Source organism: Sarcophilus harrisii, chromosome 1, assembly GCF_902635505.1.
Source record: "Sarcophilus harrisii chromosome 1, mSarHar1.11, whole genome shotgun sequence".
Taxonomy (NCBI): domain Eukaryota; kingdom Metazoa; phylum Chordata; class Mammalia; order Dasyuromorphia; family Dasyuridae; genus Sarcophilus; species Sarcophilus harrisii.
The window spans coordinates 710,984,829-710,999,336 of record NC_045426.1 but is presented as its reverse complement, the minus strand read 5'-3'; the positions used below and the strand labels follow the sequence as shown (position 1 = coordinate 710,999,336).

Sequence of the window (14,508 nt, the reverse complement as noted above, 5' to 3'; positions counted from 1 at the left end):
GCATAAGATCGCCCCACCGTGACAGACGCCCCCCTCCCCCCGGTGACCTCCCACCTCTGCTGCATCCGGATGACCCAGACCCGGATGTTGGCAGGACCGGGGACCCTGGCCTTTCGCCTTTCTTGGCAGCTGAGCCTGGTCCATTTGGGGGCAACTTTAACTATAAAGAAACCAGCCTCCAAACTAGTCATGTGACCTTGGACAAGAAATTATCCGGGTCTCGGTTTCCTCAGCGTTGAGAGGAGACCAAGAAGAGCCCGCCCCGCTTGGTTGGGGGCAAACAGACCACGTTAGCTCTCGCTCCCATTACTCACGAGCTGTGTGACTTGTGAAAGGCCCCCCCCTTGTCCCAGTTACTATTCACTGGATGATGAGCTTCCCCCCTTTTCAGTTTCCTGCAAATATCTCTCAGGGAGACGTTGGGGTGACGGCCATAGCTGGGAGAGGTGGCCCCAGCCCGTGTTCCCGGGTGGCCGGAAGCAGAGAAGGTGTCCCCGGGCCAGAGATTGCTGCCTCCGGGTGGGGAAGGAGGCTCAGCTTGGGACCAAGGCCACCCATAGCCTCTGAGTTAGGAAAGGAACTCGGAGACGGCGCCCCAAGGTCCCCGGAGGGCCCATAGGGAGACCTGGGAAACCCTCCTCCAAGAAGCTGGGAGAACAACAGGAACAAGGCAAGGTCACCAGAGAGAGGGAGGAGCTGGGGTGAGGAAGCCCGCGCTCCAGTCCCACCTCTGATACACAACAGTTTGGGGACCCTGGGAGGGCAACTTAGAGGCCATTCGGCTCCCCGTTACACAGAAGGGAACTGCCATTCAGGGAGATGGAGGCTTGCCCAAGGTCACCCAAGGAGGAAGGGTCAAAGGTGGGCTTTGGACTCAAAGCCAGTTTTCTGGCCTCAGTTTCCAATCTGTCAAACGTGGATAAGCATATCAGGAGGCCCTTCTGCGCAGAGCTTTCCTGAGGCCCCCCCGAGTGCCAAAATCATCCCCAATCGCTTCCGAATCACCTCCAAGGAGTCCACCCTCAAAACAGTGAAACTGCCCTCTCCTCACTCCATTTAACAGACGGAGAAGTTGAGGCCCAAAGGCTTTGCCCAGGCCCCAGTAGAGACCCCGGGTCTCCCCATTCCCAGCCTAGGGTCCTTTCCACCAGAGGCTTAATGCCCCTCCTCTCTTTCTATAAGAGGGTTTAACATTTCCCATTATAACGAGGCTCGATGGCCTCCCATCTGCAACAGGGTTGAAAGTCTCCCATCTGCAATGAAGCTTGGCACCCCCTCACATCTGGAATAGAGTTCAGCCTGTCATCTGCCAAGGGGCTTAATACCCTCACATCTGTCTAGAGTTTTGTACTTAATAGAGAGCCTTGAAAACAATGAATCCTGCTCCTAGAAGGGACCTCCGGGGCCGGCTGCAGAAACCCCTTCCATCTGCAGATAAGGAAATGGAAGGTGAGCAAAGGAGTCTGGGAGTGGGCCTTTGGGCCAGACACCCCTCAGCCAGCCTTGAGGAAGCACAGGCTGTGGACTGGACCCCTGCTGGTCACTAAGCCTTGTATGTCCTGGGATCCCAAGAGAGAGGAAGGGTCTTTTCTGAGGTCATGCAGTAAAATGGGCCCACGCTTGTGATTAAGCCTCTGGTTCCCAAGGTAGTTGGGGTATGGGGGCCAAAGTCAGGAATACCCGAGTTTGAAATCAGTCTCACCCAAATGCTTTCTGGGTAAGACAATGAACTTCTCTGCCTCAGTTTCCTCAACTGTACAGGGAGGATCATGGTAACTCCTCCTTCCCAGGATTGTTATGGGGATTAAATGACATAAGTGCTTTGTAAACCTTAAGTGCCATATAAATGTTAACCATCACCATAATTAGTATAACTCAAATATTTTTCTTTTCAAGACATATACATATATAAAATCAGTCCCACCCAAATATCATCTGGACAAGTCAATGAACTTCTCTGCCTCAGTTTCCTCAACTGTAAAGTGAAGTTATTATGAACCCCCTACATCCCAGAGTTGTTATGGGGCGTGAATGATATAAGTGCTATGTAAACCTTAAGCGCCATATAAATGTTAGCCATCATCATCATTAGTGTAACTCAAATATTTTTCTTTTCAAGATATATATGAAATCAGTCTCACCCAAAATAAGTGCTTTGCAAACCTTAGGCGCCAAATAAATGTTAGCCATCATCATCATTAGCGGAACTCCTATTTTTCTTTTATAGCCGGCCCTCAGGGAGCAGCCGGGGGGGGGGGGGGGGGGGGGGGGGGGGGGGGGGGGGGGATTGCCGGGACAAGTCGGGATCTCTCCAGCTCTGGGGACCGGGGATTTTCGTCATGATTGGGAAGAACCCGATTCCGTCTTCATTTGTAATCACTGTTGGTAGCTGGGATTTTTCCAAGCAGGGGGTCAGGCGGGAAGGCCAAGAAATGTTTTTAAAGGGGTCCTTGGACTCAGAGCTTGGAACCGCCATCAGAAGCAGGGCTTTCCCAGAGGAGCACAACCCCTCCCTCAACCGGTGCCGTCCCCTCCCATCAATCCCCTCAGTGTTGCCATTAGGCAAGCGGGCATCTCAATGCCGGGTGCGTGGCCAGCCCCCCCCCCCCCCCCCGCTCCCAGCCTCCTTCCCAGGCCCACATCTCTGCTAACAAGCCTCTGCAACACTCCTCTTGTATAACTCTCGGACAGCGATGGCCCGCAGCTCGCTCGCGCCCACTGGGAGCCTCTCCCTGGTCTTTTGGGGGACCCTAACGGGTATCAGAGCTACCAGAAGCTCCCTGCCCAGGCTAATAACACAAAGAATAAGCATTTGGGGAGTCGCTGAAGCCCATCCCCTTCATTGTACACATGGGGAAACTGAGGTCCAGGGAAGCTCAGAGAGCCCCTGGCCATTTCTCTAGTACTCTCAAGGTTGGCAAGTTCTTTCCACACAGCAGCCAGATGAGGTAGAGACGAGGAGGCCCATCTTGTGCCATTTTCCAGGAAGGAAAACTGAGGCCAGGAGGGAGAAGGAAGTGACCTGGCCAGAGATCACAGAGTGAGTCTTGGTGGCCTCAGACTGTGAACCCGAATCTCCCTCGCTCTCCTGGAGCCAGTGTCTGGACACTGCAGGGGCTCCCGATGGGCAGGGGCAGGTGACGGGATGGCACCGGCCCGTCTCTGCAAAGAACACGTGGGAGCCCCACAGGATTACAGAAACCGAGGTAGAAGGGACCAAAGAGGCCCCCGTGTCCACTCCTTGTCCATTTTACGGGTGGGAAAACTGAGGTCCAGACCTGCCAAGGTCATATACTTAGTAAGGGACAGAGTGCTCAGACAGAAGCCGGATGTCACCGGGTCTCCCGGCTGTGTCTTAGGGGATCGAGGGCTGTTTGGCGCCACCGGGAGATGGAGGTTCTCTGGTGAAAGGTGCTCTCTGCTCCCTCCCTCCTCTCCCACCATCCCCTGCTCCGGGCCCAAACTGGGCAGACCCAGACTCCCCGGGGCTGTTCCCTCTTAGGGGAAGAGCATGGAGGCCTCCAACGAGGGAACGGAGGCCCTCGGGGAGGCAGGGATCTGGGAGCAGAGAATGGCAGAGCTGGGGCAGCGGAGAGAAGGCCACATGCCCTCTCACCTCCCGTTCAGGTCACGGGAGGCTGCCGGGAGAGAGAGGGCTCGGGCAAGGTCACAGAGGCAGCCTGGCCCCAAGTCTGTGCAGCCTAAATCTGGGGCTCCGGGCCGCCCATCCCCCAGCCTGTCTCCCAAGGCTCCTCGGGCTCCGACTGTGACTGGCAAGCCCGTCTGGGGGGCGGGAGCCAATGGCAGAGGGAAAGTATCGCCCAGGAAATCCGAACGCTGCAATTTGTTTTAATCCCAGCCCTGCCTGGGGAAAGAAGGGAGGCTGCCTGCGGCGGGGCTGGGGGAGACAGAGGCCCGGGAGCCACCAGGACCGCCGGCGCCTCAGCCTTCCAGCCTCCCCGAGCCCCAGCGGAGACGGCAGGCCCGCCCCGGCCCTCCCCCTCCCCCAGCACAGCCCCCTCCCCCGGCCGAGGCCAGGGAGACCCGCAGAGCCTCGGCTCCCAGGCCCGGCCCCCTCCCAGCGCTGCCAACACGGCACCTCGCCGGGACTCCCGCTCGGGGGAAGGGGCCGCGGGGGAGGGGCGACCCCGCTGCCTCCGGGCCGGCCTGCACCGAGGGGGGCGGGGAAGCTGGGGATACCGGCGGGGCTCGGCCGAAGGCGGGAAGGGCCCCGGGAGCCCGAGGGGCTGGATGGGGAGAGGAGGGAGCCGCGAGAGGTCAGTGGGGGCCACACGGAGGAGGAGGCTGGGGGAGGGGAGAGTGCGCACTGGGGAGGGGGGGGCGGCGTCCAGAGAACAAGGGGCAGGGCAGGGGGCGGCCATCTGTGTGTCCCGAGCCCTGGAGCCCTCTGGGGCAGCCCCGGCGCCCGCTCCCGGGCCCCGCGGCCCCGGCCCGCCGACCTCCGGCATCTTTCCCTCCTTTCCTTGGGAAGGAGCAGAGTTCGGCCCCATCCCCCCGCAGCGCGCACGGGAGCCCAGGGACGGGGAAGCCCCGAGAGGGGCCGCTGGGGGAGGGGGCTGCGGGACGGGCGGGAAGGAGCCCCCGGCCTCCAGCTCCCCAACTCCCTGCTTGGAGTTCCCCATGGCCGGCCCCCGGTGGGAGTCCGCTGGCCTCCCGGATCCCTGCGCCCCCCGGGCCGGCTCCTCCGCCTCCACTGCCCAGTTCCCCAGTTTCTACTCCCGGTCCCCCCGGCCTCCAGCCCCCTCCCCCGGCCGGGTCCTCAGCCTCCGGCCTCCTTAGTCGGGGTCTCCCGGCCGAAGTCCCCCCCCCCCGGTTCCGGCTCCCCCGGCTTCTGGCCTCCTCGTCTGGGCCCCCGCCTCCGGCTCCCCGCTCCCCGGCCCCCAGGCCGGGCTTCCCCCGAGCCTCCGGCCCCCGGTGCGGGTCTCCCAGCCGCCGGCCCCGGGCCGAGTCCTCCAGCCTTCCGCCCTCCCTGTCCGGGTGCCCCAGCTCCGGCCTCCTGCTCCGGAGCCCCCGCCCGCAGCTCCCGAGCTCCGGCCCCCCCCCCTCCGCCCCCCTCCCCCCGGCCCCTCGGGCGCACTCACGTGAAGACGAAGAAGAGCGTGGAGGCGCCCACCAGGAGGGCGGCGGCCGTGGAGACCGGGATGTACTTGGTGGGCTTAAACCTCTTTCCGGTGCCGAGGCCGGGCATCCTGTGGCTTCCACATCCCTCCGGGCCCCGGCGGGCGCGGCTGACGGCAGGGGCGGCCCCGCAGGGCCGGGCGCCGAGGGCCGGGGGCCGCGGCCCCGCTCCCGCCGCCCGCTCGGCCTGAGACGCGGCCTCGGACCCCGAGCCGGAGCCGGTGGGGTTGGCGGCGGCCCCGGCGGCGGCGGCGGCGGCGGCGACTGCGGCGGCGACTGGACGTGGGCCGGCCAGGGCAGAGCAGGAGCGGCCGGGCCGGGACGGGCCGGAACGGGACGGGCTGGAGGCGAGCGGAGCGGCCGCGGAACCTGCTGGGGGAGCGGGCGCGGGCGCGGGAGGGGACGGCCGGGGGGCGGGCGCGGGGAGGGACTGGGACCAGCTGACCCGCGGCGGCGGCGGCGGCGGCGGCGGCAGCGCAGGAAATCCCACCCACGGGGGGTGGGGGGCGGGCCGGCCCGGGCTGATGTCAGCGCCCCTTAAGGTAGCGCCGAGGCCCCGGTGCCGGCGACGCCGGGGCTGCTCGCGGGGCTCCCGGGCCCCCAGCTCCACCCGCCGCTCCCGAGCGCGCCGCCCGAGGCCCGAGAACGCCCCCTGCGGCCGGGACACCCCTCGGGGGAAGGAGGGGGGTCACCTCCCGGGCCTGCGCCCGGCCCACGGGGACGGCCCCTCGGGGCTCGCGAGCCCCCTCTGGGGGTCCTCCTCCTCCTCGGCCCCCGCCGGGCGGGAGCGGGGCCCGGGCGCCCAGTGCGGAGCTTCGGAGCCAAAGGCCTTGGATTCGGGTCCTGCCTCTCCCGCCAGCGCTCCCGCCTTTGAAGAAGACTTTCCCTTCCCTGAACCTCAGTCTCCTCTTCTGTCAGTTTAAACATCCAACGTCCCCGGCCATCGGTGAAGGTGCATGGGGCGTGGATTTGAATTCTGTCCCGGCCATTCTTTGTGTGCCTCTGGAGAAGAGCCTCCCCTGCCCCGACCTCCATTTCCTCCTCTCTAAAATAAGATCTCCAAGTTTCCTCCTCGTAAATCTGTGATTCTGGAACTTTGCGTGTTCTTTTTTTTCCCCTCCTGAGGCAATTGGGGTTAAGTGACTTGCCCAGGGTCACACAGCCAGGACGTGTAAGTGTCTGAGATTAGATTTGAACTCAGGTCCTGCTGACTTCAGGGCTGGTGCTCTGTCCACTGCGCCACCTAGCGGCCCCTGACAGATCATTCTAAAGATGGCCTGAGCTTCACCAGCTCCTGGACTCCCCGATGAGGGGCCCTTGCTCCTGGGGGAGCCTCCTTCCCCACTCAGCAGCTGGTCTGATCTTTTCAAGCTCACAAGGCAGCAAGCTGCCCATTCCCTGCTCCGTATTCTCATGGGGGAACTGGCCGCTTCTGTGTCAGAGAGCTTGGCTCCGGGCTGGCCAGTCTCTTTTCAAAGAAGAAAGTCTATGGCCCACAAAGCTCTGGGAGAAGCCATCCCACTTTCTTTCCCATTTGTGCTTTTCTTTGTGGCCCTTCTCTGGTGCCATCCCTCATTTGCAGCCCGGGCAGCCTGCTCGCACCCGCGAGGAGACCGCTAGGGAATCCTCCACTTTACTCGACTCAGATCTAGGGGGAAAAAACGCAAGAAACAAGAAGAAACAGAGATGGCACAGGGACACATGGTGGGGGGGGGGGTGCAGCCTGCCCCAGCCTAGGAGCTCCTAGCAATCTTCCTCCTACCCAGAAAAAAAGGAGGAGAACCCTTGTGGCGCGTGTTCTCTCTGGATCAGTTTCTCTTTGGCCATCAGTCTTGGCTCAGCAGCGGGCCAGACTTTCCATCCTCATCACTAGGAGGCATCATGGCCCAAGCCCCCTCCGGGTATTCTCTGGCCACGCAAGGCCAGCGGGCATAGAATGGCACGCACTGTCTCTAGGATCCATCGGGAAGGGCCTCGTGCTCCGAGGACCGGGATCTCAACGGCCAATCTCCCCATTAGACCACGAGGGATATTCACAGCAGGAACTTTTGTCAACTAAAGAACTGGCAACAAAGGTGGGGGGATGGAGGGAGGCTACCCAGAAGCTGGATAATGTCTGAACATATATTCATGCTATATTCATATATATTCACATAGAATATATTATGCACATAGAATATATTCACATATATTCATATGCTATATTCATAACAGGAACTTTTGTCAACTAAACAACTGGCAACAAAGGTGGGGGGATGGAGGGAGGCTACCCCTAAGTTGGATAGCTTATTCATGCTATATTCATATATATTCACATATAATATATTATACACATATATCACAGAATATATTCTATATATGGAATATATTCACATATATTTATATATATTCATGTGCTATATTCACAGCAGGAACTTTTGTCAACTAAACAACTGGCAACAAAGGTGGGGGGTGGAGGGAGGCTACCCATACGTTGGATAATGTCTGGACATATATTCATGCTATATTCATATATGTTCACATATATTCACTTCTATTACATTCATATATCAACCACTCATTCATCGACTTCCCTGCACCCTCTAACATTTCTGCCTGATGAAACTTTGGACCTCTACTAGGAGTATGCCTAATTAGTCAAATCCTTACAGGCCTATTTCTCCCACTACACTACACCTCAGACAACTAACTGCCTTCTCCTCAGTAGCCCACATCTGCCACATTACTAAATACATTAATATAAATATCGCTATAATACATGCATATCTAATATATCTCATATAGTACATAATACATAATATGTTGGCATATATCGACATTACATCCATGAACATAGATCAACAAAGCTACTTCCTCTAGCAGATCATCACCTTTAGGAATACCTTTATCCTCCACTCCCGAGAGATCGAGAGATCGACAACCCGCCATCTGAAGATACTCGATCCTATTCATATGCTATATTCCTAGCAGGAACTTTTGTCAACTAAAGAACTGGCAACAAAGGTGGGGGGATGGAGGGAGGCTACCCAGAAGCTGGATAACGTCTGAGTATAGAGCGGCACGTGTATTATCTGTGCTGTAGAGTGAATGTAATTATTATTGTTCCAGAAGGATGAGAGAGAAGAGGAATTGGAGAAAACTGGAGAAGACGTATATGAATCCACAAAGAGTGAAGGAAGTAAGCAGAACTCGGTCTATGGTTTGGGGGTGATCACACAATAAAGGCAGGAATTGGAAACAGAATTAAGGCATAGTGACGCTTTTAAGATTTTCTATTTAGGCTTATTTATTCCTTTTGACTCAGCCCACCCCCGGTAATTTTTTTATAGGAATCCCAAAGAAATCTTGAGATTGAAAAAAGCCTAGGAGACCCAGACCCCGGGGGGGGGGGGGGAGGGGGAGAGAACCCCTAGGGATGTGTTGAAAAAGAAACTCCTCATATGTTTCTGGAAGGCGGCAGTTTGGTAATCGCACATTACAAAGACTTTCTAACTCTAAGTCAGATGGTCTTGCAATAGACGCCTTGTCTTGAGGTTGGGCTTAAAAATAAGCTTAATAAAAAAAAAATGAACTCAGGAGGTTGAGCTTAAAAAATAAACTGAGTGACTTCAGGTCTTAGTGATGTTCAGTGCTCCAAAAAAGTGACTGCTGGGAGAAAAGGGTTTCCCTTTAGAGAGGAAAGTCCTGTCACACTCGAGGCTCTAGGGAAAGCCGGTCATCTTCTTTGCCATTCAGACATTTCTTTGATGGCCTCCTTTATGCCCCTTCTGTGTAATTCCCTGTCTGTAAAGTGCTGCAGTGTGCCTCTCTGTTGCCCTCTGGCTGGCACTCCCAGGCCTTTGGGAAGTCGAATGCTCTGTGACTTAAATACACAGACTAGATCCAAGAAAAAATATCGGCAATATAAAGGCATGTCCTTGTGTAAGGGAGAAGCTCGGAGTCATTCAATAACCAGCAGTTATGGCAGCAGGAGGTGCAGAGTTGTGGAAGGCCTCTGGCTGCAGGGCTAGTCTTCAGCTAAGGTCATAACTTTTCCCCTTAAAGGAAGAATCCCTTCTCTGTTTTAGTTTAGAATCCAAAGGCTGAAGAGAAGTAGCCTCACTACACACACACACTCACACACACTCTCTCCCTGCCTCCCTTCCTCCCTTTCTCTCTGTCTGTCTCTGTCTCTGTCTCTCTCTGTCTCTCTCTCACTTGTTAGACAAGGACAACCTTTTACCTTTTCACCCTGCTATAAGAGTTTTTCTCAAATACACAGTCCAAGTGCTCCATGACGACTCCCAGAACATTGAGCAGATCCTCAATAGTGAATGCAGAAGAGTCCCACGAGCTGTGTAATCAGGAACATGGCACTTTCCTGAACCTCAGTTTCCTTCTGTGTAAAATTATGATAATCCCTCCAGCACCTCCAGTGACTTAGACATAAGAATGAATGTAAATGGATTTGCAAGTGTGGAGGTCCCCCTCCTTGTCCCCTGGAACAGACAGGCCCTGATGGACTGCGATCTGTACCATTGGAGGGAAGTTTCGGTTGGAGAAGCGGAGACCGACCGCCTGCATGACCTTGGGCGATTTCTCTGGATGCACTTTTCACATTTGCAGAAGGAAGGGATTGGACAACTGGCCTCTTCTTGTTCTAGATCTATGCTTGTGAGAGCAGTGGGACTCAAAAGCTCCTGCGATAAAGTGTGAGTTTCTATGAGGGCAGCGATGATTTAATTTTCTATCTTTGTGTCATCAGGGCTTGGCCACCATCCTGGCAATATGGCAGGATTGGCACTTAATATGGGGCGGTGGGTGGGAAAAGCTCCCCCCCCCCCCCAGGAAGCCACTAATCACAGAATCTCAAATAACGAACGAATTGCAGTGACCTGCAGCCATAAAACCAATGAAGAGTGAGGGGGAGGGGTGGTCTGACCTCTGGCTCAATCTCTGGTACACCCCTGTCCCCCCAAACTGACTGTCCTGAAGCCTGTGGGTACTCTGATTGGCCACTGATTAGAACATACAAAAGGAAGTGGGAGAAGTGGAAAGCTGCCCGGGTTCAGCCATTTGGTAGTTGTGTCTGTGCAGGACCAACTGGCTACTTGGCAGGTCTGTGGCTTCCTCCCAACTCTCTCAGTTTTCAGGCCCAGAAAATCCTTTGGCTGGTGATCAATATGGAGACTCAGTCATATCTCGGGAATCCCAGAGTCTCAGGGTGGGAGGAGGTCTCAGGGATGATGGAGCCCAACCCAGAGCTGAACAAGTCACGTCATCGCCGAGGATTTCTAAGCGATTGCTGTTGGGTGGGCACTGGGCTAAGCTCTGGGGATGCAGAGAGAGGCAAAAGACAGCCTCCCTTCTCACAGAGTCACTCACAACTCACAAGCTCCACACAGAACACGTTGCAGGTAACGAACAGAGGGAAAGCGTGCGCATCGGAGGGATCGGGGAACCACCTACGTTTTCTCTTCTTGGGCATTGCCCTCTGCATCTTGATTGTTTCACCTACAATAATAACAACCACAGCCACTGCATAGAATTCCCAATCCCTCTGTTTTTGTCCGCCTGCATTTTGGATTTCTTTCATGGGCTACTTGTACACCATTTTGTTGAGGTGTAGACCACATGTTGAGGTCTACATTTGGGGACCTAAATGAAATTAGGGTTTAAGGTCTAGTGGCAGGTTTGGGGTACAGGGAGTCAAACAGGTTCCCCTCAATTTGTTCTCAAGGATAGCAGTATTAGGGTCTAAAAATGAATTCCCAATAAAAAGCATTGATTGGCCCAGAGGCTAGTTAATAAAAGGGTTTATTATTAATTTAGAAGTAGGAGATAGGTGAAGGTAGAGATAAGGAGGGCACTGGACAGGGGTCCGTGGACGAGGTCTCACATGGAACCATGTTTGGAATCTCTGCAAGAGGAGTTCCCATTGGTCCAAGTCGGAGACTTACCAGGGCTTTGGGGTGTAGCCCAAAAGTTGGCTCGATCCCGGTGGGGCTGGGACGGTCCGGATCTTCTTTGGAATTCAAAGGACCCGGGTTTTAGTCAAGGGCAATTTACATTAGCTGGGGGTTGGGAATCAATTTGGAATCTTTCCATATTTTCAAGTCCGATTCTTTTTGTGCACAAAATAATTGTTTGGACATGTTATTATTTGTATTTAACATACTTTAATATATTTAACATTACCTCCCTGCCATCTGGGGGAGAGGAAAAGTTGGAACAAAAAGTTTTGCAATTGTCAATGCTGAAAAATTACCGTATTTATCTTGTAAATAAAAGCTATAATAAAAAAAAAGAAAAAAAGAAAAAATTACTAATAACCATAGTTCCTGTCTCATGGGGTTTGAACAGAATCAATGATGGGGAAGGGGTGATCTCCCATTAGGAATTGGTAACCCCCCACCAGGTAATCACAAACATGTCATCTCCCTGAACCTGTTTCCTCACGTGTAAAATTATGGTGAGCCTCCTGTGACTTATGTGTAACAATGTAAATGGATCTGCAAGTGTCAAGGCCCACCCCACCTCCTTGTAAAATGAGCCACTTGGAGCCTCTTCCAGCTGGGAGACCCAGAGAAATGGAATGACTTGCCCAGGGTCACATTTAAAGAAAGTGTCAGAGGCAGGGTGGTCCTTCATGTCAGGCTTGGTGGGCCAGCCATCCCGGTGAGGCCTGACGAAACAAATGGCCGACAGAAAGACAGGCTGGCAGACAGGCAGACAGACAGGAAGGCAGGGAGGTAAGCAGACAGGCAGAGAGACAGAGACAGGCAGATAGACAACCAGGCAGGCAGAGAGACAGACATGTGAAAGAAGCAGCTGGCCAAACAAACTACAGCAGAGAGGGATGCAGAGCAGGGGTGCGTGAGGGCCCTCGCCAGCCCCCCTCGGACATCTTCTCATCTGTCTTCTGTACCTTGGAATCTCTTGGCTGGCAATCCAACGGCTACTGGCATCCTAGTGGAAAGCTGAGGCCAGGACTGACTCTGGCTTCCCTCCCGATCTCTGGGGTCCAAGCTTTCTTCCCTGGCTCTTTCCCTGGTCTCCAAGCCTCTTGAAACAGGGACCACCCGGCCTGTGTAATAAGCAATCAGTCAGTAATCAGCCTTTTATATAATACGTCCTTGTCCTCGGGAGAGAGACAGAGGACAGAAGAGAGAAGACAGGACAAAGAGACGAGAAAAGGAGAGAGACAGAGAGAGAGGGGACAGAGAGACAGAGAAAGGAGACAGAGACAGAGAGACAGAGACAGAGAGAAAGAGAAAGGAGAGAGATAGAGAGGGACAGAGAGACAGAGAGAGAAAGGAAAGAGAGAGAAAGAGACAGAGAGAGAAAGGAGAGACAGAGAAAGGAGAGAGACAGAGAGGGACAGAGAGACAGACAGAGACAGACAGAGACAGAGAAAGGAGAGAGACAGAGAGAGAGAGAGGGGCAGAGAGACAGAGAGAGAAAGGAAAGAGAGAGAGAGAAAGAGACGAGAGAGACAGAGAGAGAAAGGAGAGACAGAGAGACAGACAGAGACAGAGAGACAGAGAAAGGAGAGAGACAGAGAGAGAGAGGGACAGAGAGACAGAGAAAGGAGACAGAGAGACAGAGACAGACAGACAGAGACAGAGACAGAGAGAGAAAGGAGAGAGATAGAGAGGGACAGAGAGACAGAGAGAGAAAGGAAAGAGAGAGAAAGAGACAGAGAGAGAAAGGAGGAAGAAAAAGGAGAGACAGAGGGAAGAGACAGAAGGACAGACAAGACAGACGAGACAGAGAAAGGAGACAGAGAGAGGGGGCAGAGAGACAGAGAGAAAGGGGAAGAGAAAGAGGCAAGAGGCAGAGAGAGAAAGGAGAGACAGAGAGACAGACAGAGACAGAGACGAAAGGAGAGAAGAAGAGAGGGACAAGAGACAGAAGGAGACAGAGAGAGAGGACAGAGGAGACAGACAGACAGAGACAGAGACAGAGGACAGAAAGGGAGAGAGAAGGGAGGGACAAGAGAAGAGAAGGAAAGAAAGACAGAGAGAAAGGAGAAAGAAAGGAGAGACAGAGGGACAAGAGACAGACGAGACAGACAGAAAGGAGACAGAGAGAGAGGAGGGGAGAGACAGAGAGAAAGGAAAGAGAGAGAAAAGGGAGAGAGACAAAGAGAAAGGAGAGCAAAGAGACAGACAAGAGAGACAGACAGAGACAAGAGACAAGAAAGGAGAGACAAAGGAGAGAGGGACAGAGACAGAAAGGGGAGATAGAGGGACAGAGAGAAGAGAAAAAGGGGAAGAGAGAGAGAAAGAGACAGAGAGAGAAAGGAGAGACAGAGAAAGGAGAGAGCAGAGAGGGACAGAGGAAAGGAACAGACAGAGAAGACGACAGAGAAGGAAGACAGACAAGAGGGACAGAGAAGAAGGGGGAGGAAGAGAAGGGAGAGAAGAGAGAGAGAGAGAAAGAGGAGAAAGGTCCTGGAATTAAGAGCTGCTGGAGAAGGCTTTCTACAGAAGGGAGATTTCAAGGGATGAGTGAGTGGGGGGAGCGGAGGGGCTGAGGACCCCCGGAATTAAGAATTCTCTCCAGTATAATTTGCGCGTTCTTTCTGTGCTTGCTAACTTTGGGGCGGAGGGAGGACTGTCCCGCGTTTTCTTTACTCCTTTCCTCAATCCGGCCAGCGCCTTCTTTATATTAAGCCCGTAAGTCTTTCTTACCCACACGTCTCTTTTTCTTTGCCTGTTGAGCGAGCTGGGGGCTTGGAGGAGAAACAGAGTCTCTTACAGGGAAGGCCCGGACCCGGGCTCTTCTCTCTGGCAGAAACGTGTGGGTTTGGGCCACAGGAGCCGGAGAAAATGGATTTTGAAAAGAGCCCGAGATTAACCTGCTCCGGGGAAAGCCAGAACCGGGGAGGAGGGGGAGGGGGGGAGGGGAGGGCAGCGCGACCAGACACGCAGGAAGGACCCGGCAGCGGCGAGAACAGCTGTTGCTGCTCCTCCTGTTGCTGAGGGGCCCCGCTCCTCACTCCCCATCGTCAGCGCGCCGGGGGCGGGGCCAGGCCATAGGGGCGGAGCCAGGCCGGAGGGGCGGGGACAGGCCGGAGGGACGGACAGATGCCCAGAGCGCCGGGGGCGGGGCCAGGCCAGAGGGGCGGGGCCAGGCCAGAGGGCCGGACAGATGCGGGGCCATGCAAGAGGGGCGGGGCCATGCCCGAGGGGCGGGGCCAGGCTGGAGGGACGGCCAGATGCCCGGAGCTCTCGCCAGGAAAGTGGCTCCGCAAGGAGCAGCTGCAGCTGCTGCAGAGGAGGACCCCGGGCTCCGGCAGCATCTGGAAGCGATGTGCTGCATTCTCCCGGGGTGAGCGCAGAGCCGGGGCTGTGGGAGCCGGGACTCGGCCGGCCCTGTCCCCCC

At 55.4% G+C, this 14,508-nt stretch overlaps 1 protein-coding gene across 3 annotated transcripts in view; it reads right to left on the bottom strand.

Annotated features, from left to right (window-relative positions):
* The window catches only part of ZDHHC8 (zinc finger DHHC-type palmitoyltransferase 8), a 74,379-nt gene extending 68,568 nt beyond the window's left edge, over positions 1–5,811 (bottom strand). For 2 of the 3 annotated variants that reach the window (XM_031949007.1, XM_031949008.1), the window contains exon 1: positions 5,103–5,557. In XM_031949007.1, coding sequence (XP_031804867.1) covers positions 5,103–5,209 — 107 coding nt within the window. In that variant the 5' untranslated portion in view covers positions 5,210–5,557. Of the gene's footprint in view, positions 1–5,102 lie in introns of all 3 variants that reach the window. The other variant, XM_031949006.1, reaches the window with a different exon arrangement.
* Between the last annotated feature and the right edge of the window lie 8,697 nt (positions 5,812–14,508).